Source organism: Onychomys torridus, chromosome 11 (assembly GCF_903995425.1).
Source record: "Onychomys torridus chromosome 11, mOncTor1.1, whole genome shotgun sequence".
Lineage (NCBI taxonomy): Eukaryota > Metazoa > Chordata > Mammalia > Rodentia > Cricetidae > Onychomys > Onychomys torridus.
Genome location: NC_050453.1, coordinates 16,013,225 through 16,039,800, shown reverse-complemented (window position 1 = coordinate 16,039,800; position 26,576 = coordinate 16,013,225). Strand labels below are relative to the sequence as shown.

The following is a 26,576-nucleotide window of genomic DNA, read 5'->3' as shown; positions in this document are numbered from 1 at the left end:
CAGTTGAAGAAGGAAAGAGGCAGGCGAGATGCGGGCTAGAAGCCTTTATCAGTGAGGAGGCCTTTGTGTGTGTGGGGGGGGGATGCTATTGTTATTGTTGTTTTAAGCTGGGGTGCTGTTATTGTTTTGTGATGCTGGGGATAACTGTAGGCACTCAGCTACTTAGTAGTGACACCTCAAATACCCAGAATGCAGTTTCACTTCTGGAAACAGAATCTTCTGAAGATTGGGAGGTGGGGTGTGTTGAAAGGTGGAGAACATGGAAAGAAATAGGAAGCCTTCTAAAAATGAGATCACTTGGGAAAAATTTAAGTTTGTGATTTGTATTTTATTTGCAGTTAAAATGAAAATGCTTGGTACTTGGGACTAGAGAAAGGTTTTTGTTTATTTCTTTTCCTTTCTCTCCTTTGTGAGAGGGGGATTTCATGTCTCCTAGCTGTGTAGCTCAAGGTGCCTTGACTTTCTGATCCTCCTGCCTCCTCCCCTCAAGTGATGTGATTGCAGTCATGAACCAGCATCCCAGGTCCAGGGCTGAACAAGCTGTCTGCCACACTGAGCTACACTCCAGCCCTTAACTTTTCATCTCATGTGCTTCTGTGTCAACTTCTGTAGTAAACCATCAGGGGATTTTTAAAAGGAAAACACATTTTGTTCCAGGGCATTAAGATGTGTATTTTTACAGATTTGTGTTAGCTGCCGTGTGACTGTCGAGGAAGCACGGCCTGCTGCCTGGCCTGTAGAACATGGCTGACTTGCCGTCCTTGAGGACCATGCACCAAGGCAACCCTCCCTTGGCTTTCCAGCCTTTGTTGCATTTGCATGGTGGGCTGAGTTTGCAAAAAGTGGTCACGGCTGCTTCATCCTCCTTATTACCATTTTCTCACATTGAGTTCCTCAACACTAGTACTAAAATTTGCTATGGGATTAGATGCATCCATGTTTAAAATAACCCGGAAGAAGTTTCAATATGGGCTGCATTCAAATAGCACTGTCATAAAGAATCTTTTTTTAAAGTTTTTAAAAACGTGTGTGTGTGTGTGTGTGTACACACACCCTTGGAGACCAGAAGGTGTTGGATCCTCTGGAGCTGGAGTTGCAGAGCATTCCGAGCTGCCTGTCATGTGTGAACTCTGGCCCTCTGGAAGAGCATACCTGAGCCCGCTCTCAAGCCCCAAGCATCATTTTTTCTGTGGCTGATGAAGTTATGGTTCTATAGGAGAGTGTCCTTGTTCCTGGGTGATCAAAGTGCAGGTATCAGAGATACTTGGAGTGAGCCCTGAAGCTCTTCTTGAAGTTGTTGATTGGGAGAAAAGATGTTGGAGGAGAAGGACAGAGAGAAAGCAAATTTAACAAAATGACACTCATTGCCAAACCAAGGGCAAAAGTATGTGGCTGTTCATTTTCCTATGGTTTGAACTCCACTGCAGAATTTCAATGAAACGTTAGGGAAAGGGTATTTAAGATAAAGATGGAAACAACAAGGCAGACAGATCTTTCCATGGAGTTTCTGAAGTGTGATCCTAATTAGTCTGAATAAAAACCTGGAGTCAGATATGGAGGGTGAAAACTGAAAGATCAGGGGAGCAGAGCAGCAGCTCTAACCTCTCCAGATCCTCTGACCCAAAGGGGGCTGAGATCCTGTCTCCACACCTTGTATTCCTGCCTCCACCTCCCTGGTGCTGCGACTAAAGGTGTGCACCACCACCACAGCCCAGCTCTCTTTCTCTTTTAGACTGGTTCAATCTCTTATAGCCCGAGGTGGCCTTGAACTCCTGATCTTCCTGTTTCCTCCTCCCAAGTGCTGGGATTAAAGGTGTGAGCCACCACGGCCTGGCCTCTATGGTTGACTAGTGGCTAGCTCTGCCCTCTGATCTCCAGGAAAGCTGTATTTGTCAGAACACAAACAAACTATAAGCTATGCATTAGAATTAAGAAAATTCTTTTCTATGGCAGGTGATCCTTGGTCAGGGGCAAATCAGGAGGGAAAGAAAGGGCCCATTTTAGCCAGGAAGACAATAGTAATCTTGAGTGGGCCGAAAGTATCTGTTCTTTCTTCACAGAAACTCTGCCCTGTTTCCCCAGAAACACACAGAATCCTCGCCCTCTAACTGAAGCTCATCCCGCTTCTCGGCAGTCTGCATTTGACCTGGGAAGGGAGCTCAGTGAGCAGAATGGCATTTTGATGAGCTATGTGGCTTTTGGCTTCTTTATCATTATAAAGTTGGTAGAAGATGAGCTGAGTTAATGAACATGAGCATGTAGTAGTGTTTGGTATATAGTAAAAGCCTTGGGGCTGGAGAGATGGCTCAGAGGTTAAGAGCACTGACTGCTCTTCCAGAGGTCCTGAGTTCAATTCCCAACAACCACATGGTGGCTCAAAACCATCTGTAATCAAGCCTGGTGGCAGTGGCGCACACCTTTAATCCCAGCACTCCGGAGGCAGAGCCAGGAGGATCTCTGTGAGTTCCAGGCAGGCCTGGTCTACAGAGCAAGATCCAGGACAGGCACAAAGCTACACAGAGAAATCCTGTCCCGAAAAACCAAAAAAAAAAAAAAAAAAAAAAAAAATCTGTAATGAGATCTGGTGCCCTCTTACAAATACTATGCAACCAGTTCAGAGGCTGCTTGTCAAGACCATGCCTAGTAGCTGCAAAGGATGCATGATAGCAGGCCCCTTACCCCTCAAGCCATCTCCTGTACCCACCCTTCTCTTTTGAGATTAGGATCTCACCATCTAACTCCAGAACTCAGAACTTGCTGTGTAGGCCACCAGGCTGGCCTCAAAACTCAGAGATATGTTTACTCATATGTGCTGGGATTAAAGGGAGGTACAACCACATCCAGACCCCCCTCCCAGTTAGATTGTTTTGTTAATTAACATAACTATATTGAGAATATAGCTCGGGGTAGAATGTATGCTGAACATTTTCAGTCCCCAGCACTGGGGAGTAGGGATGGCAGGAACGAGGGACAACTCCAAAGAAAACAAAGCTCTTTTCATGCCAAGTAAAGAGTTTACTATATGAGGGGGCTTTGAATAAGGTGTACAACATGAGATGTTTACCCAGGATCTCAGTATGTTAACATGAGACAGATGAATGTGTGAGAAAACGACTGTGCATGTTTGAAAGGTTGGGATGGCCACAAGCAGAGAACTTAGCAACTCATCCCTTGTTGAAGAATGGGAAATCAAGAAATAGTGCACATAGGCTGGGGTGGTGGTGCACACCTGTAGTCCCGATACTTGGGAGGTGGTGAGGAAAACGAAGAACCCAAGGTCATCTTCTGGTATATAGCTAATTGGAGCACAGCCTGGGATACTTGAGACCCTGTCTCAAAAAGCAAGTTAAAACAAAAGAATAATAGTAAATGTGTATAAATTATTGATATAGAACTTTAAAAAAATAAAAATACAGGTTAAAAAAATCTAATTGCTTGGTTAGAAATGTGTTTTCTCCCATCCAGGTACTAACCAGGCTGGAGCCTGCTTAGCTTCTGAGATCAGATGAGATTCAAGGTGGTATGGCCATACACTAGAAATATTTTCTCTGCCAGCCCTTAGAGCAGTTCTGGTGTGTGTGTGTGTGTGTGTGTGTGTGTGTGTTGGTGTTCATGTGTTTAATGAAAATGCCCTTGCACAAGATTTCTGTTGGGGGTGTCAGGATCATATATGCTAAAGGGGGCTTTGGGGACATAGAGTCACTGGAAAGCCTGGGTGCCCTGGGATAGGAGGTGGGTTAGGCATACCCTGGAAGTTCCCTGCTGCCCTGTGAGGCTCTGGGAAAATTGCCCTTGTTTATCTCAGGGAAAACTCGAGAACTGTGACATGTGCTCAGCTCCACAGCTTCTAGTCCTGTGTGTTCCCAAGGTCTGAACTTGAGGAAGACACTACTCCCTCACACCCCTCAGGAAGAGGAAGGGTTATCCCATTTCCCAGGGTTATCCCAGTGGTAATGTTTGGAAGGAACCATAATTACACCAAGGACTTTCAGAATAGAGATGTTGATAGGAGATGTGTTCAAAAGTAAATAAGCTAGGCGGTAGTGGTGCACACCTTTAATCCCAGCATTCGGGAGGCAGAGGCAGGCAGATCTCTGTGAGTTCGAGGCCAGCCTGGGATACCAAGTGAGTTCCACGAAAGGCGCAAAGCTACACAGAGAAACCCTGTCGGGGGGGGGGGGGGGGGGGAGGGGTGTAAATGAAGCTAGACATCTCTGACCGGTAGGGGATCTGGGACTTAACAGAAGACACCTCGGTCACCTTGTCAAAGGTGGGGCTGTGGTGAGATGCCTAAGAGAACCTCAGTGTCTTTCCTGCCAAACCCTCTCAGACATTTGGATGAAGCCAGTCATTTTCAGTTTGTTGATTGCACTCACTAGGTGTGGCTGTCCAGAACCCTGGGATTGAAAAGAGGGAAAGAAGATATTGGATGGGAGTTTGAGCCCATCCAGTCTTCCTCAGGATTCCTTCATCTGAGCACCCAACAAAGCGGAGTTCCAAAGTGATGAATTGGGGGCGGGGTGTTCAAAGCTGAGACAATCGGATCTCCGGAGATTCAAGGTCAGCCTGGGCTACAGTATGAGACAATGTCTCAAAGTTTATCAAGAGCCCAGTACAAGTTAGTGCACTTCCAAACACTAGGGAAGCTGAGCTACAGTATGAGACAATGTCTCAAAGTTTATCAAGAGCCCAGTGCAAGTTAGTGCACTTCCAAACACTAGGGAAGCTGAGGTAGAAGGCTTGACTTTGTGTCTTATAGATGTGGTTGGTTCTGACCATTTTAAAGATCAAAGTGACACATTCAAGGTCCACCTGCTCTGCCAGGCTGCTTTGCAGGTTTAGATAAATGGGGCAGTGAGGCTTGCCTCATTGTCCTGCTCAACATATGTGGAGGGGCTTTTTACAGAGTAAATATTCTGCATATTTATGTTGAAGTTTCCCTTTTTACCGAGAAACACATTTACTTTGAAGCCTGGGTTTTGTTGCCCTTGTGGTTCCAGAGCTCACAGATGGGGCTGTGGACACCTACAGTCTCAGCACTGGAGAGGTTGACTCAGGAGGGTTGCTGTAAGATTGAGGCCAGCCTGGTCTACATAGTGAGTTCAAGGTCAGCTTGGGATATAGTTACCCTATATCAACCCTGACTCAAACAACAACAGCTGCCATAGAAACCTAAAAACTGACTGAAAATTATATTTCTGCACCCCCCATCTGAATATATATGAATGAAACTCATCAAAACTTCTCACATGAGAGCAGTTACCATGTGCCAATTACAAAAGGCAAGGCAGTGGCTTTAAAGAGCCAGGCATTGTATTTTCATGTCTAAGAAGAACTCTGTGCAAAACTGTTTAATTTTCTTTACAAGGCCATAGATGAAAGGTTTCTAGCAATTTCTATTAGGCATAACCCAGTGATACCCTGGAACCTGCTTTTTCTAGCTGATGGTGATCATGTTGAGCGTCTTCCCAGCTGTTGGCAGCTCCGTGTTGGATATGACAGGAATGCACACTCCACACACCAGGGCCCCCAACATACCAGAACTAACTCTGAAAGGTTTCTCAGCATACTACTGGTAGCACCATTGTTGTGGAATATTCCATTACATTCCATTACACAGTGTGAAGATATGTTACTAAAACTGGCTTAATGAAAAGCTAAATGGCCAAAAGCTAGGGAGGATTTTGGGGGCAGAGAGAATGTTGGGAAGAAGAAGGCAGAGTTGCCAGCCAGATGCAGAGGAAGCATGACATGTAGGAGATGAAGTAACAGGCCATGAACCACATGGCAACACTTAAATTAATAGAAATTTGTTAATTTGCGCCAGGTGGTGGTGGCACACGCCTTTAATCCCAGCACTCAGGAGGCAGAGCCAGGCGATCTCTGTGAGTTCGAGGCCAGCCTGAGCTACCAAGTGAGTTCCAGGAAAGGTGCAAAGCTACACAGAGAAACCCTGTCTCGGAAAACAACAACAAAAAAGAAATTTGTTAATTTAGTGATAAGAGCTAGTTAGAAAGAAATTAAGCTGTTGGCTGAGCTTTTATAATTAATAAGAAGTCTCCCTGTTTATTTGGGAGCTGGCTGGTGGGACAAAAAAAAGAATACCTATGAATAGCACCCAACGTGGGACAGTCAACTCTTCAGTATTCTGCCTTGTCCATAGTTTGGTCCTGGTGAGAGGGGCTGCATTTGTCAGTCTTTCTCAGTGGTTAGCGTTACCATAATCCGGATGAAGACATCTAGGTCACTGTTAGGATCTGGGAATCTCTGTCATAGTAAGCTTTTGATATAGCAGGAATCTTAACAGGTCTTATTAATAAGAACAAACCTGAGGCCAGTTATTGGGGTGAATGCTGGAAGATCAGAGAAGCAGAACAAGCCACAGTTTCCTCACCTCACCAGTTCCTCAGCTGGTCTTGTTTCCTCAGACTGCAAGCTTCTGAGTCCTCATCCAAAAGAATCTCAGCTGAACTGTTGCCCAAAAGCCTAAAAGCTTAACCAGCCAAATGCTTAACCAGCCAAATGCTTCTAGTTTCTGCTCTTCATGCCTTATATATCTTTCTACTTTCTACCCTTGTAGCTAGAGTTTTCCTGCCTGGCCCACAGTCAGGACAAATCTCTCTTACCCGCCAGTCCCATAGTCGCTCAGACCCAACCAAGAAAGCACACAGAAACTTACATTGTTTAGAAACTGTATGGCAGTGGCAGGCTTCTTGTTATCTGCTTCTTCTATCTTAAATTAACCCATTTCTGTTAGTCTATACTTTGCCACATGGCTTGTGGCTTACCAGTGTCTTTACATGTTGCTTCTCATGGCGGCGGCTGGCGGTGTCTCTTCCCAGCCTTCTACTTCCCAGAATCCTCTTCTCTCTTGTCCCGCCTATACTTCCTGCCTGGCCACTGGCCAATCGGAACTTTATTTACACAGAGCGATATCCACAGCATTTCCCCACTCCCTGGGATTAAAGACTGGATTTCTGGGATTAAAGGTGTGTGTCACCATGCCTGGCTGTTTCTAATGTGGCCTTGAACTCAGATCCAGAGGTATTTCTGTCTCTGGAATGCTAGGAATTAAAGGCGTGTGCTACCACTGCCTATCCTCAAGTTTAATATTGTGGCGGTCCTGTTCTCTGACCCCACATAAGTTTATTAGCCTGCACAATATTTTTGGGAACATAATACCACATTTCCCCTGTTTTTGTCTAAAATTTAAAAAAGCTTATAACTAATACAAGAAAAATCATATCCAATAACTATATACAATATACACAGTCAATATTACATTAGCGATGTCTAGTACATTAACATTTGACAGATTCAGGCGAAAAACTCCATTATATATAACAATGTCCAGTCCAGTAACACCTGACAAATTCAGACAAAAATTTTTTCATTACTTATCCTATTTAAAACAAGTAGTTCCTTTTTAAAAGTAGATTCAAAAATTGATCTTTTTTTCTTATCATATTCATATTCTCTTTTTTCTTTTCATAATAGATTCAATAATCTACCTTTTGTCATTTTTATATCTTTCCCTTTTTCTTTTTAGTGTAGATTCAGTGATCTACCCATTTACCCTATTATTTCTTTATCTTTTTTTCTCAGGGTAGATTCAGTGATCTACCTCATATCTATATTCTCCTTTTTCTTCTTTAAACAAAAACTCTATTTTTGGGGTTAATTGTCAAGTCCTGTATCAGTCTCTGCCTAATGAGAAAATGCAGTGCTTGTTTCAAGTCCTTGTTCAAGTAGTCTGTCAGGCTGGATCATCTCAGCCAGTCATCTCGAAATTTTCCTGAACAGTTTGTAGTCCAAAGCCGATCTTTCCGTGGTGTTAATCAGCTTAATGGCTTTATCATAGTCCATGTGGAATCATCGTTGTGGGATCCTGTCATCCTTTTGAAGATTTCAAAGTCACTGTTAGATGTGGTCATGGTTCCCTGTAGTTTTTTGTTTGTTTGTTTGTTTGTTTTTTGTTTTTTTGTTTTTTTGTTTTTTTTTTTTTTGTTTGTGTGTGTGTGTGTGTGTGTGTGTGCCTCCTCTGTGGTTTGGAGTAATCACAGTCTGATAAATGTCTGTCTCTTGGAACCATGAATGTTTTTCCCTAGAAGAGAAAATCTTCACAGCAATTTCTCCCCAGCATTTCTCTTGCCAAACGTTTCCAAACTGACCTTTGCTGACGCTTTCTTGAAACACGCTGGTCCTGGCAATTCTTCTCTGAACCTGTAGCAGTAAACCTTTCATCCCAGGTAGCAGCATCACCGCAGTTACCAACACGATGAGAAGCATCTCTGTCTGTCATAGTAAGCTTTTTCTGTTAAACATTTTAAGTGCCATATTCATCAGATATCTGACAAGTTTGAGGGCCATTATCTATTAAGTATATCTGAGCTAAAGAAACCTAGCCTTAACCTTGAAAACATACCTAACGTGACTACAAGTTTGATTATGATAGATGACTAACTACTAACTGTATTTCTTAATTTTCAGATGAGTTGCACAGGTACAATACCTTAAACAAGAGTAGAAACATACATGCAGTAGAACAAAAATAACCTTAAACTTGTATCAGTATACAAAAATCCATACCAATGTGAAATATTTGAGATTAATAGGGGGGGTTTTTTTTAGCTTAAAAGTAGATTTAATAATCTACTTTTTTATCCTATCTTTTTTATGTTAAAAGTAGAGTCAGTTCTTTCCTATATCTCCCCCATTGTATTTATTTATTTTGGAAAAAGATCCTTTGCTTAGTTTCCTCTCTGACCATTACAAATAACAACTTGCAACCAACCCTCCTAAACAATGACAAACATCTACTGAATGACAAGAAACCATCCATCCCACCTCTTGGGAATGAGGGCATTGTGTTCTCTAGACTGCCTCCTGCTCTCTGGGGACTGGCAGCATCTCTAGGGGAACCTGAGAAAATTGGGATAGTGGTCAAGATGGGAAAGTGTAGAGCTTATCTGAAGTCTAGGCTGGAGTAGTCTGTGAGGCTGGGCCATCTCAGCTAGCAGCTTTGAAGCTGTTCTGGGTGTAGATCTTTGAGGAAACTGTAACAGGCATTCTGACATGCTAGATCATTTTGGCTACTTGTCTTGTTTTTATTCATGTCCAGTCCTTTTGTTCTGAAATCATGTAAATTTTTAAAGGTAACATACCTATCTGTATTAACATAAATATGGAATGTACAGTATGCACAAGTCAGCTAAAGATGATTTGTTTTATATTCGAGCAGGTAAAAGACATCTGTCAACTTTATAAGTCCATTTGGACGTAAAACCAAACTGTAGCCAGCGAGATTTATCATGTCTCATCCAGTCTGAGCTGTTCCGATGTAGAGGGATCAGCATACATGTCCCCTGTCCTGTAGTCTTTTCTGGCTTTCTCCCTCACATCTGCAGCCAAGATCTTTGTTAATTTTGAAGGAATCCATAGCTTTCCATTTCCTGTGGAAACAAAAGCACAACCTCTTTTCCAAAGCAATATGTTTTTTGAATTCCATTTTAAAGTTAAGGCATTCTTAAAGTTTCTAGGCTGGTTTATTTCAGGAGTCCCTTTCACAATCCCATGTCTCCCAGCAACTGTCATTCAAAAAATTTAAAAAACGACACAATAAATAGAGGATCCAGACTCCCCATATATTTCCCATCTCTATGTGACTTATTTTTATTACTCTTTTATTTATTTACTTATTTATTTTTAAGTTCCTTGAGGCAGGGTTTCTCTATGTAACCACTGTGACTGTCCTGGAACTCAACTTTGTAGACCAGGCTGACCTAGAACTCATGGAGATCTGCTTGTCTCTGCCTCCCAAGAGCTGGGATTAAAGGTATGCACCACCACTGCCTGGTACGTTACTCTTTCTTTAAAGACTCTATTGTTTTTATTTACTTATTTATTTATTCATTTATTTATTTATTTTATGCCAGAAGAGGGCATCAGACCCCACTATAGATGGCTGTGAGCCACCATGTGGTTGCTGGGAATTGAACTCAGGACCTCTGAAAGAGCAGCCGGTGCTTTCAACTCTGAGCCATCTCTCCAACCCATACTCTATTATTTTTAAACTACTTATTTATTTATTTTATGACTATCTAATCTTTTTTTTTTCTCTTAAGCCTACGCACATTGTTGAACACACTGTAACCTGTTTAGAGGTTTTTTCCTGTCTCAACCTGCTGTACTATGTATCTGTAACCATTTTTGTCTGCATAAGCCAAACCTTAAACAGCCATGCAGCTTAGACTTTCTCACTCCATAGAGATTTCAAAATGGTCGAATATTAGCAGTGTCCTGTAGTTTGTATTAATCGATCTGTAACATAGTAGAAAGACTTGATAAAAATCAAAGTAAAATATAGAATCCAAGTTTAGACTGAAAAATTACAAGTATTTAATTATCTTCATTATTTGTATAAAAATGGTTGCTTTTTTGTTTTTAACTTAAACAAATAAAGTGCTCAAATTTGTTTCTATACATACTATTTCTACACATACTATTTCTTGTGGGAAATCTGGCCAAAGTTCTTCCTTTTTTATTGCTTTTACGAGCTTAACAACTACTTTATTGTTCTTTGTACTAGAAAATAGAGATAGGGATCTACAAATGAAATCCTTTATTTATTTATTTTTACTAGAAACCTAAGGAATCAGTAGAACGCGCTCTGAAGTGTAAAGTGGTCTGTCTCCATGGCTCAGCACACACAGGTCCTTGTCAGCACACCTTAGCCAGTCCCGGAACGCTGATGGAGGAAAAGGAAACCAATTCCTGCCCACTGTCCTCTGACCTCCACATGTAGCAGACATACACCCACACACATACACATACAAAATAATTAAAGTAAAAGCAATGTAGTGTAATGTAAAAAAATGCTTATGTGGAATATTTTAAGTATCACAAGTTATGCTAAATGTTACCAATATTTTAGTTCACTGGTCTGGTCATACACACTTTATCTTATCAAGGTCCTAAAAAAATCTTTTTTTCCCAAATATAAGAAGATAATTTATATGTGGGCACACAGAGTATGAGACAGATCTACTTACTATATAAAAATTCTGCTTCTCAACCAAGAAGTTCAGTATACAGTATAAACAATGGTGAGAACTCCTAAAAAGTGATTGTCCTTATGGCATTACAGTTCACAGACTGAGAGAATCTCCACAGAATGCATCATTTTTTTTTTTTTTTGGTTTTTGGTTTTTGGTTTTTTTGAGACAGGGTTTCTCTGTGTAGCTTTGCGCCTTTCCTGGATCTCAATCTGTAGACCAGGCTGGTCTTGAACTCACAGATCCGCCTGGCTCTGCCTCCCGAAGTGCTGGGATTAAAGGCGTGTGCCACCACTGCCCGGCCAGAATACATCATCTTTGTATTGACTTCTTTCTTGTGCTGTGTATTGATGCCAGGGCGAGTGCTCCATCACAAGCTCCCTTCCTGGCCCAGACTGAAGACAGAGCATGAATGTATTTCTTTAAGAAGTGCTTGCTGCACTTTGTACAGCGTCAGAACCCTGTCACTGTTCCATGAGGCACTTCTGCAATCCATGGCAAAGGCTGCTGCTTATTAGAGGAAAGACAAACTTAACTCTATGCTAACGCAATTACTTAAAGTGCCAGCATCAAATGAAACTATTTGAAATGGTTATTCAGTGGGAAGACAGGTAATTGATGCATTTCACTTTTCATCTGCAAGTGTGTTAGCTGCAGAGTGTAAGCCTGGGGACTGGCCTAACTCAAAACGCAGCACTCCAAGGCATAAAGAGTGCGTCAATACATGCGGCTTCCCAGCAGAGACCAGAGAGCATGTGTCCTGGAACTGCCCTGATTTCTGTTTTAAGGTTACTTACTAGCAGCATAGGAAAGATGGGGAAAGTTGCATGTGTGGAATTAAGTGTTGCTTTTAAAGTTTGAAATATTTTACTCACTTTTGTACATTCTTGAGTCTAGGATAAAGACACTTGCTAGATGATATATTATTGGATTCTAGAGCATGTAGTGGGAAATTAATGCCCCAACACATATGTGGTTGCAAGACCAGGCCAGATGTAGGAAAGAAACAAGTGTGACACTAAGGATAAAATATAGTGGAGACTTTTTAGGAGTTCAAAATTTTTTAATCAAAGAAATTCTTAATTAATTAACTGTGTTTGATTGTGACAGCACACTTTTTGTCTAGGCTGGCCTTGAACTCATAGGCTTAAGCTATTTTGCCTTATCCTCAGTAGATGGGATTAAGGTGCATGCCTGATTCAGTATTGTTTTGTTTTCATTTTAAAGATCCTTTAGAAGGAAACTGGTGAGTGAGAAGCCTTTCCTATCATCGCCTCCTAAGACTGGACTCTGGTGTTCGGTGCATGTGTGGCCCTGCACACCTTACTTTCTCTCTCTTTTGTTGTTGTGCTGGGGTTGATCCCAGGTCCCCCCATATACTAGGTAAGCACACTGCCGCTGAGCTACATCTTCAAACTGTGTTTATGGTGCTCGGGGCTGGAGTCAGAGCCTGGAGCATGCTGGACAAACATTATCACTTCGATAGCCTGGCCTTTCTAAAAATAGCAATACAAGCCAGGCAGTGGTGGCACCTGTAATCCCAGCAACCGGGAGGCAGAGGCAGGTGGATCTCTGTGAGTTCGAGGCTAGCCTGGTCTACAGAGCTAGTCCAGGACAGGCTCCAAAGCTACAGAGAAACCCTGTCTCGAAAAACAAAACAAAACAAAAAAACAAACAACAAAAAAAATAGCAATACAACACCAGGCCTATAATTAGCACTCAGAAAGTAGAAGCCAAAGATCAGCAGTTCAGAATCATCCTTGGCTACATAATGAATTCTAGGCTAGCCTGTGCTACAAGATATCTTGTCTCAAAAAAATAAATAGGTCTAGGCATGGGGCTGAAGAAATGGATTAGCAGTTAGGAGCATGTAATGAATGCTCTTCCAGAGAACCTGAGCTCAATTTCCAACACCTGCACTAGGTGGCTCACAGTTGCCTGTAACTCCAGCTCCAGAGGACCAGCTGCCTTGGCTTCTGCAGGCACCTGCACTCACATGCACATACCCGTACACAGCCACACACATGATTAAAAATGTGGACTGAAATGATAGGGAAAGTGCCTGCCGTGCAAGCATGAGAACCCAGTCTGGACCCCCATCCTCTGGGTAAAAACACAAGGCAGACCCCAGAGCCAACTGGCCGGTCATTCTAGCTGATTGGTGAGCTCCAAGTCCAATGACACCTTGAGTCAAAATATAAAGGGTCTGGCCAGGCATGGTGGCGCACACCTTTAATCCCAGCACTTGGGAGGCAGAGGCAGGTGGATTTCCGTGAGGTAGAGGCCAGCCTGGGCTACATAGTGAAACCCAGTCTCAAAAATAATACCAGTAATAAAGGTGGAGAGCAAATGCAGAAGACAGCTGTCTTAGTCAGGGTTCTATGGCCGTGAAGAGACACCATGACCACAGCAACTCTCATAAAGGAAACAATTCATTGGAGTGGCTTACAGTTCAAAGGTTTAGTCCATTATCATCATATCAGGACATGGCAGCATGCAGGCAGACACGGTGCTGGAGAAGGAGCTGAGAGTTCTTACATCTAGACCTGCAGGCAACAGAAAGTGGTCTTAGACAATGGGTGTGGCTTGAGCATTAAGCCACAGTGGCACACTTCCTCCAACAAGGCCACACCTACTCCAACAAAGCCACACCTCCTTATACTCCTATAAGCTCCCTATAAGCTTATGGGGGCCAATTACATTCAAGCCACCATAATACCCCATGCCAAACTCTAGTACATACATGCACCTGCATGCACACACACAAACACTCAAAGAAAAAATAATAAAAACATCACAACATAACCTTGTCTATTATGGTGGAGCTACTTACAACCCAACCACCTGAGAGGCAGGAGCAAGAGGGTCAGAAGTTATGGTCATCCTCAGCTGCATATGGTGTTCAAGGCCTGCCTGGGCTATGTGAGACCTAGGCTCAAACATACACAGACACCAAAACCAGTGTCCCATGAGGTTCTGAGCTGGTAGTTTTTAAACTAGAAACGAATGGTGTAAGGTCCCATGGAATGTGACATTTTGGGCCTTATCTATTTGTGTGTGTGTGTGTGTGTGTGTGTGTGTGTGTGTGTGTGTGTGTGTGTGTGTATGTCTGTGTGTGCGTTCCATGGTGCTCATGTGGGGTCAGAGGGAGACTTAGGGGAACTTGTTCCCTCCTTGTACCATGTGGGTCACGTGGATTGAACTCCAGTTGTCAGCCTTGGTAGACACGTCTCTCCCTACTGAGCCATCTGACCCGTTTCTAACTTTCAGTTTATAATGAACAGAATAATCCTTTAACCTGTTCACCCTGCCGTACCTTTGTAGAGCTATAGCCTCCCTCATCCTTAAGTTAGACTGTAGGGACTAAGTGATGCTGGTTACTGCCTGAGCTGGACTAGAACACGGTGGCCTGGAGGCTGGAGAGTGCTTGACAGAGACCTAAGGATCATGTCCTGCGCCTACAGAGTCCTCCGAACTTTGAATGTGGTGAAAGGGTTTTTGTTAGTAATTTATCAAAGCAAACTTTCAAGATCTTGCTGGCTCCCAAGCTTGTCCTTTCACTCAACTATTCATTTCTTCTTTTGTCTTTACAGGTAGCTGAGACCTATTTCCAGGAAGAGGACTGTATCCTTTTCCTGACTACAGACAGAAATTCATAGAACACTTGAAGAACCCATCTTTTTTTTTTTTTTTTTTTTTTTTTAAGTTGAGGTCTATGTAACAAGATAGGTGGACCATATGGTTTGGGTGGGTTTTGGCAGTTGTGTGTGCCCTTGTCACCACCTCAAAGAGCCAGGTGTAGGAAATAGGTCACTCCAGAAATCCCTTAGAGCCACATAAATTTGGCTTTCATCAAGGATACCTAACTTTACCAATATTAAACATTTATGTTGAAGAGAATGGGGAAAACACATGCTGCTGAGAAAGAAGACTTTAAGTCCATTAGATTCTCTTGCTCTTAAGCACACGAGTCAAACATGCACATAATGGAGCATGTTGGACAACGCATAGTAACACCTCTGACTGCTCCCTGCAGGGGTGGTCCTGAGCTGCTAGACAGCAGGGCTATGTCCAGAGAAGGGCATCATTTGGGGGTTTTGTTGTTTGGAGAACATCATGTTAAGACACTACAGCATCACTGGGCAATTTAAATTTATCTTTTAATGCTTCCTCACTGACAGAAATGTTTTATGACACACAGCCATATGTAGCTGCCAAGGAAAAATTGGGTTTCATAGTAACCAACAAAATACTGTTCTCAAGTAGACCCTTATAAGCTTTTGAATAAGAAGCGTGTAGTCCTCGGCAGAGGGAACAGAGGAGTTGTTAGGCTTGTCCTGGTCCCTAGAATCGTTAAGGTGACAGAGACAGGGAGCTGAACCTCTTGGTGTTCATGGGAAGGACACAAAGCTAAACATTCCGACCATCTCTTCCTTTTTTCTGGGTCAATATTTAGAACATTGCCCAGAGGAAGCTGGGCATTTGGACAGTGTTTCTCAAACCTCCTAAGATGCAAGTCGGTGTGGTACAGATGGGAAGCCAAAAGGTCATAAGAAGATCAACCAAAGCGGGGCAGGGAATTACGTGATAATTAGGAAAGTCACTGGGGTGAGTTATTTTTTTTTATAAAAGACCCATGCCATGTTTTCATTATTTAGCATTTGCTGCTTTTGACTCATGGGAGAAAAAGGTCCATCATGAAAGCCGAAAGACACTTCCCTGAAGGGTCTCCTAGTCAGGGAGTCGTCAGGTTTCCCACCGCCTCCAGGATGCCCCGTGCGTCCTCTTTCCAATTATATTGCTGTAATGACCGCTAGCAGTGCATTGCCAGGCGGGCAGTCCTTGAGTAAAACCTTTCCTTTCTGTTGGCTTGCAGAACCCAAGTACCTCTCCATCATGTGTGACAACAAAATGTACTTACTCCAAAGCCAGGAAACCTCACGCCAGATGTGCTTAAATTTAAAAATAATTAGAGCCTTCTCATTTTTTTGGTCAGAGGTACACATTTCTTGTCTTCTATAGGACATTCCTTTGCAGATGTGGGGTTTAGTGTTGATAGTCTTGATTTCCATTTTCCTCAGTGTTTCTATTCAGATGAGAAAGCAATGAAATTCATTCAGCTTGAACGATTGTATCATGAGCAACTGCTGGCAAATCTTTCTGCCATTCAGGAACAGTGGGGTAAGTACAGACTGACCTGGAACTCGGGAATCCGCAGGAATGGAACAACTCGCTATCTAGAGAGTGAGCATATTGTCCTGATTTTGCATGTTGAAAGAATAGAAGTTACACACTCAAGCTACTGTTGCAAAGCGCAGGCTGGGGGATGTAGCTCAGTGTGGGAGCTTGCCCAGTGAGCTCAAGGCGGTGGGTTCCCCCAGCACCGTGAGAGAGAGAAGGAAGGCAGAGGGTGTTTTCTTTGTGTCTTGCTCTTCATAGACAGGCTAATTTTGTGTGTAGAATGATCTTTGCGTGTGCTGTGAAGTAATCATGTAGCTCTTTCTAACTGTGTTAACTTTTGGGTTGCTTGAGAAGGTAGCTGCATATTAATTATTACCAAGGAGCCTAAATACATTTTGTAAGAGCCAGTGATTAACAAATACTTTAAATTTAGAAACAAAATGGAAAGCTGTCCAGCCACATACAGTGACGCCTCTGAGGAATTCAGAAAAGGGATTTAATGGTGAAGATTTTGAACAGCTTGCTAAAATTTGCACAACTCATAAAGAGTAAGTATGTTATAATTTATTTAAAGTAAGTTGGAGAATATTGAAGATACACATTATATTGAGTATTGAACTGTATGATCCATTTATTTGTTTCTTGCTGTTTTCAACTTAAGAGAGTGAACTGAGTCTAATGAAATTTTAAGGTTTCTCAGCTTTTTTTCTTTCATACCGACCTCACTAGGTTTCCATAGGCTCAGAGGATCCTTCTAACTAGACACATTGATAATTTTGATACTTTTTGATCTAAGTTGCACAATAGGACTTTTTATTCTGTTTGGTTTTTAACCATTATTTATTACTTTAATTTTATTATATATATATATTTCTGTATATTGGTTATTGATATTTTGGCTGTTTTCCAGTGTTTGTGTATAATAAGAAAAGTTGTAACCTTCTTTAGAACAGTCTAAAAAGCACAGTATGTAGTATTTAACCTAAATGAAGGAAAACTTTATTTACTGGGTACATTCCAAATGCTTGATTCATGTCAAGGAGATAAGATTTTTAAAACTAAAGCATCCTAATAATAAAGCTTATTATTTTTTGTTCTTGTTATCTTTGTTCTGAATTCTTCAATGGACCACTCAGAGCTCTGAAGCGTGATAGTGTTTACGTAGTGCCCATTTCCCGGCCTAGGTCCTGAGTCCTCTGCACAAAGGATGAAGGACTCTATTTTGCTGGTAACTTTGTCTTCCTCTCTTCAGAATAATGGGCAGTAAACTAAATCTCTGTGTGTTGATAATGAAACAGTCCCAAGTAATTGCTGCCTAGCCATGCAGAAGAGAGGGCATTTGCTTAGTTATCTGGCGGTCCTGGAGACCAACCTTGGAAGTGATAGAGGTTTGGACGGAAATGTCCGTTCAGCTCTCCGAAGATGGCTTCCCTGTGCCAGGCAGTTTGAACCTTTGCTGCAGTCTTTTCAGGGATTCTGAATTGTAACTCATATTCTTAGGAAGTTCTTATGTTAGCTTTCTATTTTATATTTTCATCTTTGGAATCGGCTTTAAAGGAAATATAATTTATTTACTCAATTTATTTCAATATACTCAATGCAGACACCTCCCACTGCCCTTCTGAAGGAACTCACAGCTTGTTAGTGTGTCTCAAATGTTGGAAGTATTTACTTGAACATGCTATGAGCATGGTATCTTTAGATCATTGTACCCCAAATTATGTCTCATTATTTATAGTTCGGTGTATGAGCCTGGTAAATTTTTCCCTATCATAGTCTATGATTACCACTCCTAACAGGATCCAAGACACAGACATTCTAATCTCTCAGAGAGCCCCTTCATTGAATTACCAAGTCTGTATTTCCCTCCCCCCTCTCCCGAGATCATAACTGAGTTCTTTAACTATGGGTGTACATGGCCTGTAAGTTCATACAAATGGATCGTGCAGAATACAGTTATTGTTTCTGGGTTACATTTTATCACATGCAGTGACAGTTTGATGTTTTGCTGTTGTACCAATCTACTGTATGACCATGTGGCAGTTTACATACCCATTTCATTTACTTGTAGACATTTGAGCTGTTTCTTCCAAGTATTATGATAATAGTAAAGCGAGAATTTATTTCATCTGTGCCTTTATTGGCATACTGTTAAGAGTGGTATTCTTGCCGGGCGGTGGTGGCACACGCCTTTAATACCAGCATTTGGGAGGCAGAGCCAGGCGGATCTCTGTGAGTTCGAGGCCAGCCTGGGCTACCAAGTGACTTCCAGGAAAAAGGTGCAAAGCTACACAGAGAAATCCTGTCTCAAAAAACCAAAAAAAAAGAAAAAGGAAAAAAGAGAGTGGTATTCTTTAAAACCTAACAGTTAAGTTACTTGTCTCTCCATGGGTAATTCCAACATAATTATCTTCTGCCATAATCTGTTTCAAACTGACATTGTAAAACATTTATAAGTGCCAGCAGCACGTGTAACTGGTTTGGGGGTTTTCAGTAGTAACTGGATGTCCAAGGAAGCACGTGCTGTAGCTGTCCTGAGCCACGTGAGCTGGTGGCAGGGTTTCAGCCCTGCTACGCTAATATTAGAATGTAGAGGGGCTCCATTTTTTATCGTCATTTCAGTGACATTTGTTTGGAAGCATGCCATACTTTTAAAACTATGTTTCTCTTCTTTTCTACAGCCCTCTCTTGTCCAAGCATAAGGTAAGAGGTTTCTGTAAGCTTTTGTGGGGAGTATGTCAGCATCTTATGCCTGGGGCTGGACTGTTCTAGAAAACCTTGTCTCAGGACACTTGTTACTTTCTAATGTAATTAAGTTTCTCAAAAAAGTTGTAACTATTTTTTTCCTTTTATAAAACGTTTTAGACGGCACCTGTGGAAAAGTCGCTGGGAAGAAAATGCTTAACCCGGGTGACAGTGTCTGAAGAGCCCAAGGGGAGAGGAGCAGCAGCCAAAGAGCCAGGTCGGTGCGATTATCCTGGAGAGCAATAGGCAAGAGTCCTGTTACCGGAGGCATTTTAAAGTAATAGTGAGGCGGTAATCTAATTAATATTTATCAATAAAATCAGGAGTCACATATGGGGGTGTGAGGGGAAAGAACCTGAAAGATCAGAGAAGGAGGGAGCAGCCACCAGTGACCTCCTACCTCTTCCGTTCCTTTTTCTCTCAGCCCCGCCTTACTACTTCCTGTGTGTTCTCTCTGTCTACAGTCCTCCAAACCTCTATGGTTAATTTTGGTCAGCTCATGGCTAGCTCCGCCCTCCGACTTGAAACAGTCTTTGTCAGAACACAATACAACATATTAGATCTGAACTGTTGTGTTGGAATTTTTTTGCATTTAGATTTTTGTACATATACTTATAAAAAATATAAAACATTTTTATATGTATTTCCATTTTTAGATAAGTAGAAGTAATAGAATATAAATTGTTTTAAAAAAATAATTTCTGTGTTATCAGTAAGGAAAACAGAATATAAAAAGATTATATATAATGATCTGAAATGACTTTGGTACGTTTAGACATCCTTTCTTGCTTAAAAAGGAAAATAAAAAAACAACCGTTACTAAATGGGCTAACCAGGTACTGACCTTTTCTATAAATCTAGATAATGAGAAGTTCTGTCTGATAATTTATAACACTAACATACACTCTGTGTGTGTGTGTGTGTGTGTGTGTGTGTGCATGTGTGTGTGTGCATGTGTGTGTGTGTGTGCGCGTGTTTCTTAACCATTTAAGATGTTTTATACCACTTTGTGCCTCAGTCAAAAAGACTTGGGGAACTTCTTTTCTAAATGCATTTACAGAGTTTTAGAAATACATACATTTTTCCAGGTATTTTTTATCCTGGTGGCTGATTTTACTATCAGTTTCTATTGTGAGCCTTATGATCCTGGGCCTGAGAGCCCTGATTTAAAGAGATGACAGGAGTTTTGAGTGGGCGTCCCTGAGATATGGGTGTGGCCGTGGCCATCCACTGGCCCCTTCCTCTGTAAAGATCCTTTAAAATCATTTTGAGATCTCTCTCCCCTTTTCTCTCACGATACAAATTGGAGATATTGCTTTGTGTCAGTCCCGTGCACTCTCTTCTTGGTGTCTCTTTTCTAGAGTCATTTTTATACCAGAAACCAGGTAAAATAAGCTTGTTACAACTTTACAGACGTGGTGGTGTGCACCTCTCACCCCAGAACTGAGAGGTGCGGGCAGGAAGGGCAGGAGTTCAGAGTCCCCCTTCTTGGTTACCTGGTTTGTTGTTACCCCTGGCTTGGCCTCTGCTGTGATCTGTGTGGTATAGATGGGGAGGCTGAGGCACCATATTTATAGCCATTTGTTTGGTTCCCTGATTCTTTGGTAGAACCTGGATCTTCTGGCTTCTAACTGAATACCTCGTGCTTTGGTTGAGTAAACTATAGGGATTATCACTGGCTTCAACAAGCCAAACCATGCTAATATCCATCCTATGAAGGGGTGTGGACTGAATCCTGGACAAGGAAGGAAATCTCACCCCAGCTTGATAAAATAGTGTGTTTTACAGAGTACTGTCCATGCTGTGGACAACTTTCCAGTTGACTTTGCAGCTCGGAATTCTTAACTCTTTGCATCTTACATTATATTTTGCCATTGTTGCTTATCAACCCCCGTTACGTGGTGACCCTCCGACCTTGTGGTTTACCAGGACCTAGGGAATGTGCTCCCCAGTCTCATTTAGCCTCTGAATCCTACAGACGTGTTTTGGGGCTATCTCTGAACCCTTGGGTACTGGGAATTTGTGACTGAGCTTGACCCTTTTCCCCCTGGCTGTGGCTTTCCTTGTTCTGACCTTTGCCCTCCACCTGCCTTCTGATAGGGGGTGCCAGTAAGCTCAGGGGCACAGCACAGAACCATGGAACCAGCTGCCCACATGTTTTCTTGCAGTCAAACCTTGAGAGTGTGGAGAGCAGGGATACAGGACTCTCCAGAGATGGCCAGTTCTTCTCAGGCCTCGCTGATATTTGAAGTTGGGGGTGGGGAGAACCCCAAACTCCTAGGGCCTCCTCTGCATTTAGAGCTGAGGCCGCCAGCCCAGTTCTGGCTTCTCTGGCATCTGAGACGGTCCTTAAAAAATGCCTGGTCTGTGGTAGGGATTCAGCTTGGACTGTCAGCTGGTAATTGAAGTTCCAATAAATTGAAATTAAATAATAAAATTATTAATTTATCTTGCACTTCTGACCCTTATTTGTGGGGATTATATGAAACATTTAACAAGGCAAGAAGGTTTCTCTGTTAACCAATGGGCATTATCTTTTGTTATTTACATAAAGGATTTTAACTGTCTTAAGTTTTTGCTTTTGTTTTGTTTTGTTTTGTTTTCCTGAGACAGGGCTTCTCTGTGTAGTTTTGCACCTTTCCTGGATCTTGCTCTGTAGCCCAGGCTGGCCTCTGACTCACAGGCCTCTGACTCCACCTGGCTCTGCCTCCCGAGTGCTGGGATTAAAGGCGTGTCTTAAGGTTGTTTTTTTGTTTTTTTGTTTTGTTTTGTTTTTTTAAGTGTTTTAGGTTGATTTTATTCTGGCAAAGAGATAGAAAGGCTGAAACTCAAGCTTGTCTCTCCTTGTCAAATGTGTCCTTTTCTGTCCCCTCTGCCACCGTGCACTAAGATGTTGTCTTTGAAAGCACATTTTTAAGGGCACTATGTTCAAATTGCAAATTTGATCTGAACAAACTCTTGTTCATTCCGATTAGATTTAGTTCTACTTACATTTTATGTTGTTACTAAGGTCACCTAAAAGTATTTACTCAGGATGCGATGCCTTAAGTGGAAGGGAAAACTTTTCTAACTTCAGTAAACAGAAAGACCAGTAAGTGTATTCATTTAAATGTAAAAGACCAAAAAATTCAGAATTTAAACTTTTTCATTTATGATAAAGACTGAATCATTCATTTATTTTAACATGTTTTTGAAGAATCTTCATTATTTTTACTACATTAATACTCTATGAAATACTCAGCATGCATGTTCTACCTAAGGACACTGCAGTGCAACAGATAGCGTGTCTGAGAGGATTAAAGCAATCTGTGTTACACATGTTCTCCTCTGTCCCTTCTCCGCCTGTGTATGCAAAGCACTGTGTGGAATTCACAAGCGGCTCGCTTTTCTTCATCTTCAGAGATTGAAATCTGCCCTAGCATGGAGCCGAGTGGAGGCCAGCGTGAAGAGCAGCCCCGAGAGAGCAGCCCTGGCTCTCATCAAATGGACTGGCAGGCAGCTTCCCCCAGCCTTCCAGTGACTGCAGGGAAGGAGGAGGAGGAGGAGCTGCTCTGTGGCCCCAGTGCCACACTGGAGCTCCACACCCAGTCCCCAGAGACGGCCGGGAGCAGGTCAGGGCCAGATGCTGCTGAGAATGCCGGTGAGGATGTCGGCTGCGTGCAGGCACCTCCCCCCGAGGACCGCCCCGATGTGGCCAGAGACCCTAAGGTGTCCCCTCCTAGTGAGTCACTGACAGAGCCGCAGCTCTTCCCAGGCCATGGCAGCATACCTCCTTTGTTGATCTCAGAGGGTAAATATTCCCAGACACACCGAAGAGAACTCTGCCTGCCAGTTCAGGGTGTATTTGAAGCGCTGCCCGGGGATCAGCTTCAGAGCGGTGAATTAGATGAATCACGGCAGCCTGATGGGAAATCACCACAGAGTCAGACTGACTTGGAGCCCGGCTCTGAGAATGCACTTTGTGGGGACGGTAAAGCATGTGACGTAAGTACACTGTGTCCAGAAATGTGTATGGCCCCTGAAGAAGGGCGGGATAAGGAAGACCAAGTCAGCAAGGAAACCGAAGACTATCTGAACAGCCTGTTGGAAGGATGCTTAAAAGATGCTCAAGAGTCCCTGTCCTATGAAGATATCCAGGACGACGACTCTGACCTCCTCCAAGACCTTTCTCCTGAAGAAGCGTCCTACAGTCTCCAGGAGAACCTGCCTCCTGATGAGAGCTCACTCTCCCTTGATGACCTGGCCAAGAAGATAGAGATCGCAGAGGTAAGGCTGGGAGGAAGTAAAGAGTAAGATGAATTCTCGCCTGTGCAAAGTGCGGCTGTGTTTTTATGAAATTTCTCTGGTTCTGAGCTTGAGGGGAATGTTTCAGTTAACATAAGCATTAATTGTTAAGTTACTCATACATGTTGAATCGGATGGCTTCAGTCATTGCTGTGTTTACGATTCGGGAAGCTGCCCTGTCTGCCTCTAGACACAGGTGTGGTTATGAATGCCGTTTTCCCTTTTCTACCTTGTGAGTTCAGTTTAGCATTCTCAGGGACTCAGATGAAGACAAGACGGTCACACTTGAGTCAGGAAATCTTTCTCCTCAGACCCACAGAAAAGGAAACCTGGTGTGTGCTCACCATCCCTTTAGTGTATCAGCATACATTTTAAATGACTAGAAACGGGGCTGGGGCTTTAGCTCAGTGATAGAATGCTTGCCTAGCAAGTGCAAGGCCCTGGGTTCGGTCCTCAGCTCCGAGGTAAAAAAGAAACAGACTTAACAGAGTAAAGTTTCAAAATAATGACACCAGGAGGTACTTGATGAATTTTTGAGCTATTAAATAGAAAGAAAAATTAAAGCAAAGAGAGATGATTGTTGTCCTTTGTTTAATAAGAGAATCTTAAAAGTCCTGGGGAGAAATGATAAATACAAAAAGTAAGCCTAGGAAAACAAAGATAAGAAGCCATAGCAGAGTGGGTGGGAAGAGCCGAGTCACGGTGGGCGGGTCCGGGACAGGGCCTCAGGCTCACCAGCCCCCGGGTCTGTGCTGTCTCTCTGAGCCTGCTTATGCTGGGGAAGTGGGGATGCTTTTTCTGTTCTTTTTCTCCTTCAAAGTTGGCCCTTATCCTCATTCACACCTGTAAACCCCGCCTGGGGGGGGGCGCATCAAGGGGGGGCACGACACTGTGAGTTTGAAGCCAGCCATGGCTGCAGAGTGAGGCACCCCCTAAAATTCTCATGTGTGCCTACTGTATTCTAACAGCATTATCTTTGAAAAGGGTGAATTCAAGAAGAAAGTAGAAAAAAAAGCAAAAATAGATAGCAAATTATATGTTAATTTGATTAAAGAATGGAACTCCATGACAGGCTTCCTGGGACCATTGTTCTATCACTATTTAGTTAATTTTCTACAAACTATGGTTTTAATTTTTTGACAAAATTAGATTTTTTTTAAAGTAAAGCCTTAAGCTCAGTAGTTATTCTTATGTTTACTTTTACCAGGCTATTTGATTGTCAGTTCCCACAAAACTGTGATTTTTGTGTCTTAATTTTCTCTTGCTAGAATCGTTCAGTTGTTGCTCAGTGAATACTGTCTGTCCAGGTGATGGTGTAGTTAGGTAGGAGGTGGTAGTGATCGGTTTCAACATTTGCCTATAATACACTGAACTTTGCATAGAAAAAGAGATAAAATGGTACCTTTGTTATATATCTTGGCAGTTTTCAAAATATTTCTTGAGAAACAACAGACCAGAGATCAGTGTGTCCCAAGGAGACAGGGGTCATCAGAGCAGTGATGTTACAGCCATCCGGGGTGTTCCTTCCTTGTAGCAAGGCACAGTGTCTCTTTTCCCATGAGACTGTGGCTAGGAAACTGTAGAGTTGAAAGTTGTCTCTTTGAGAAGTTAGTGCACAAGGGGCTCCTTTTTAAAATGTATTGGTCTGTTAAATTTTTCTGTAAGAACCCCTGAAGCTTCAGTTAACAGATACAACATACTCTATGGTGGCGCTAAATACGTTGTTTAGTGTACTTTCTGAATACTTATTCCAATATCTATACTAACTGTGTATTTTAATAAAATCTGCCTGTCTGCAGGAGTCTTAAACTAACAGAAATCACTAATACTTTAGTGTTTTCTTAATACCATAAAAGTGCAGCTCTAGGTTAGGTTAAACATACAGGTTAAACATACGTGTCCTTATAAGTGTAATTATTTACACACATACACACACAGGCACATATGCATTATGTGTTCCTCTCTCTGTTTTGAGACGGGATCTCCACATTGGGGGTAGCCTTGAACTCTTGATCCTCCTGCCCCTCTCTCTCATGTGCTGGAGTTACTGTAAGTAAAAAATTACAGCACATTTTTGGTTTATTTGTTTGTTTGTTTGTGTTGGGGAGTACATGACAGAGTCTTGTATGTGCTAGGTAACACTCTATTGCTGAGCACACCAGCCCCTAATTCTTAATAATTAAATTCTAAAACCTTAGTTTTCACTGAAGTGCAAATGTAACCAGTTTTTGCTCTGTGCTTGCAGCAAACCTCTACAGAATCATGGCACTGTTGGGCACTAATGAGAGTCTTGAGTTGGTAGGGGCTCCCTCCCCGCTGTCACTGCTAACAACCTGATTGTACCAGGCTTCCCTGCTCTTGCTCACAGTTCCAGAGCAGCTGAACCGGTTGGTAGTTTTCCAGCTCTGGGAGCAGCTCACCTGCTTGCCCACATGCTGCTGCCCATCACTGTTGGTCCCTCCCTCTTCTTCTCCTGGAATCTGCCGGCTACCTCTGCCCTGCCCAGGACTCTGCCCTCTTAGGGTCCCCTTCTGCTTGAAGCTCTTAGCCACCTTGTAGGGCACCGGTAGCCTCTCTTTGCCGGGTGTTTTCTCTTGGCACTCTGCATTACTCAGTTTGGGCTCCAGGAGAACTTGTTTTTGAAACTATCGACAGTCAGTTGTTAAGTTGTTTAAGACTCAGATTCATCCTCTAAAATGAAATACTGTTCACCTCAGAGAGAAGGAAAAATGTCTCCAGCATTCTGGTTCATGAGTGTGGATGCATGTGTAAATGAGGCTTTCTAGACTTGGAAAGCTTTTTTCAAACCCAGGAATAATTTTGCCAAATAATAGCTTAGTAGCTGAAGCCTTGCTGTTTTTTTTCTTACTGAAAATTACACGACCATTGTCACCCAGTACTGTCTCAACTGCTGCAAGAAAAAACATTCAGTACACTTATCTCCATTCCATAGATTTGAGGTTTTTATTTTCATGTGTATCATTTTCATTTATTTGTTGTGTGTGGGTTTTGGTATACATGTGCCACGGGTCCCAGCTTGTGGGAGCCTGTCCTCTCCTAGCGCATGGAACCTGGGGGTGGAGATTGAGAGCAAGCGCGTTTACCTACTGACCTAACTCCAGCCCAGAAGTGTGTGACATCATGCCTGGTTTATTTTATAGATTTTGTAGGAAACAAAAGCTAGTATTGTACAGTGTCAGACAACAAGTTAGGGCCACTCATTTATTCTTACATTTAGTAAGTTTTGTGATTGACTTCCATTGAGTTACAGTGATACAGATGTAATGATTAAAAATACAGCTGAAGCTGGTT

General features: G+C 42.5%; 1 protein-coding gene across 1 annotated transcript in view; it reads left to right on the top strand.

Moving 5' to 3' along the window:
• Positions 1-26,576, top strand: part of Cnst (consortin, connexin sorting protein) — an 86,727-nt gene that overhangs the window by 47,368 nt on the left and 12,783 nt on the right. Inside the window, exons 4-9 of the mRNA XM_036202151.1 lie at positions 14,648-14,678; positions 16,149-16,235; positions 16,669-16,783; positions 18,917-18,938; positions 19,101-19,197; positions 22,381-23,246. Coding sequence (XP_036058044.1) covers positions 14,648-14,678; positions 16,149-16,235; positions 16,669-16,783; positions 18,917-18,938; positions 19,101-19,197; positions 22,381-23,246 — 1,218 coding nt within the window. The remainder of the gene's footprint in view (positions 1-14,647; positions 14,679-16,148; positions 16,236-16,668; positions 16,784-18,916; positions 18,939-19,100; positions 19,198-22,380; positions 23,247-26,576) is intronic.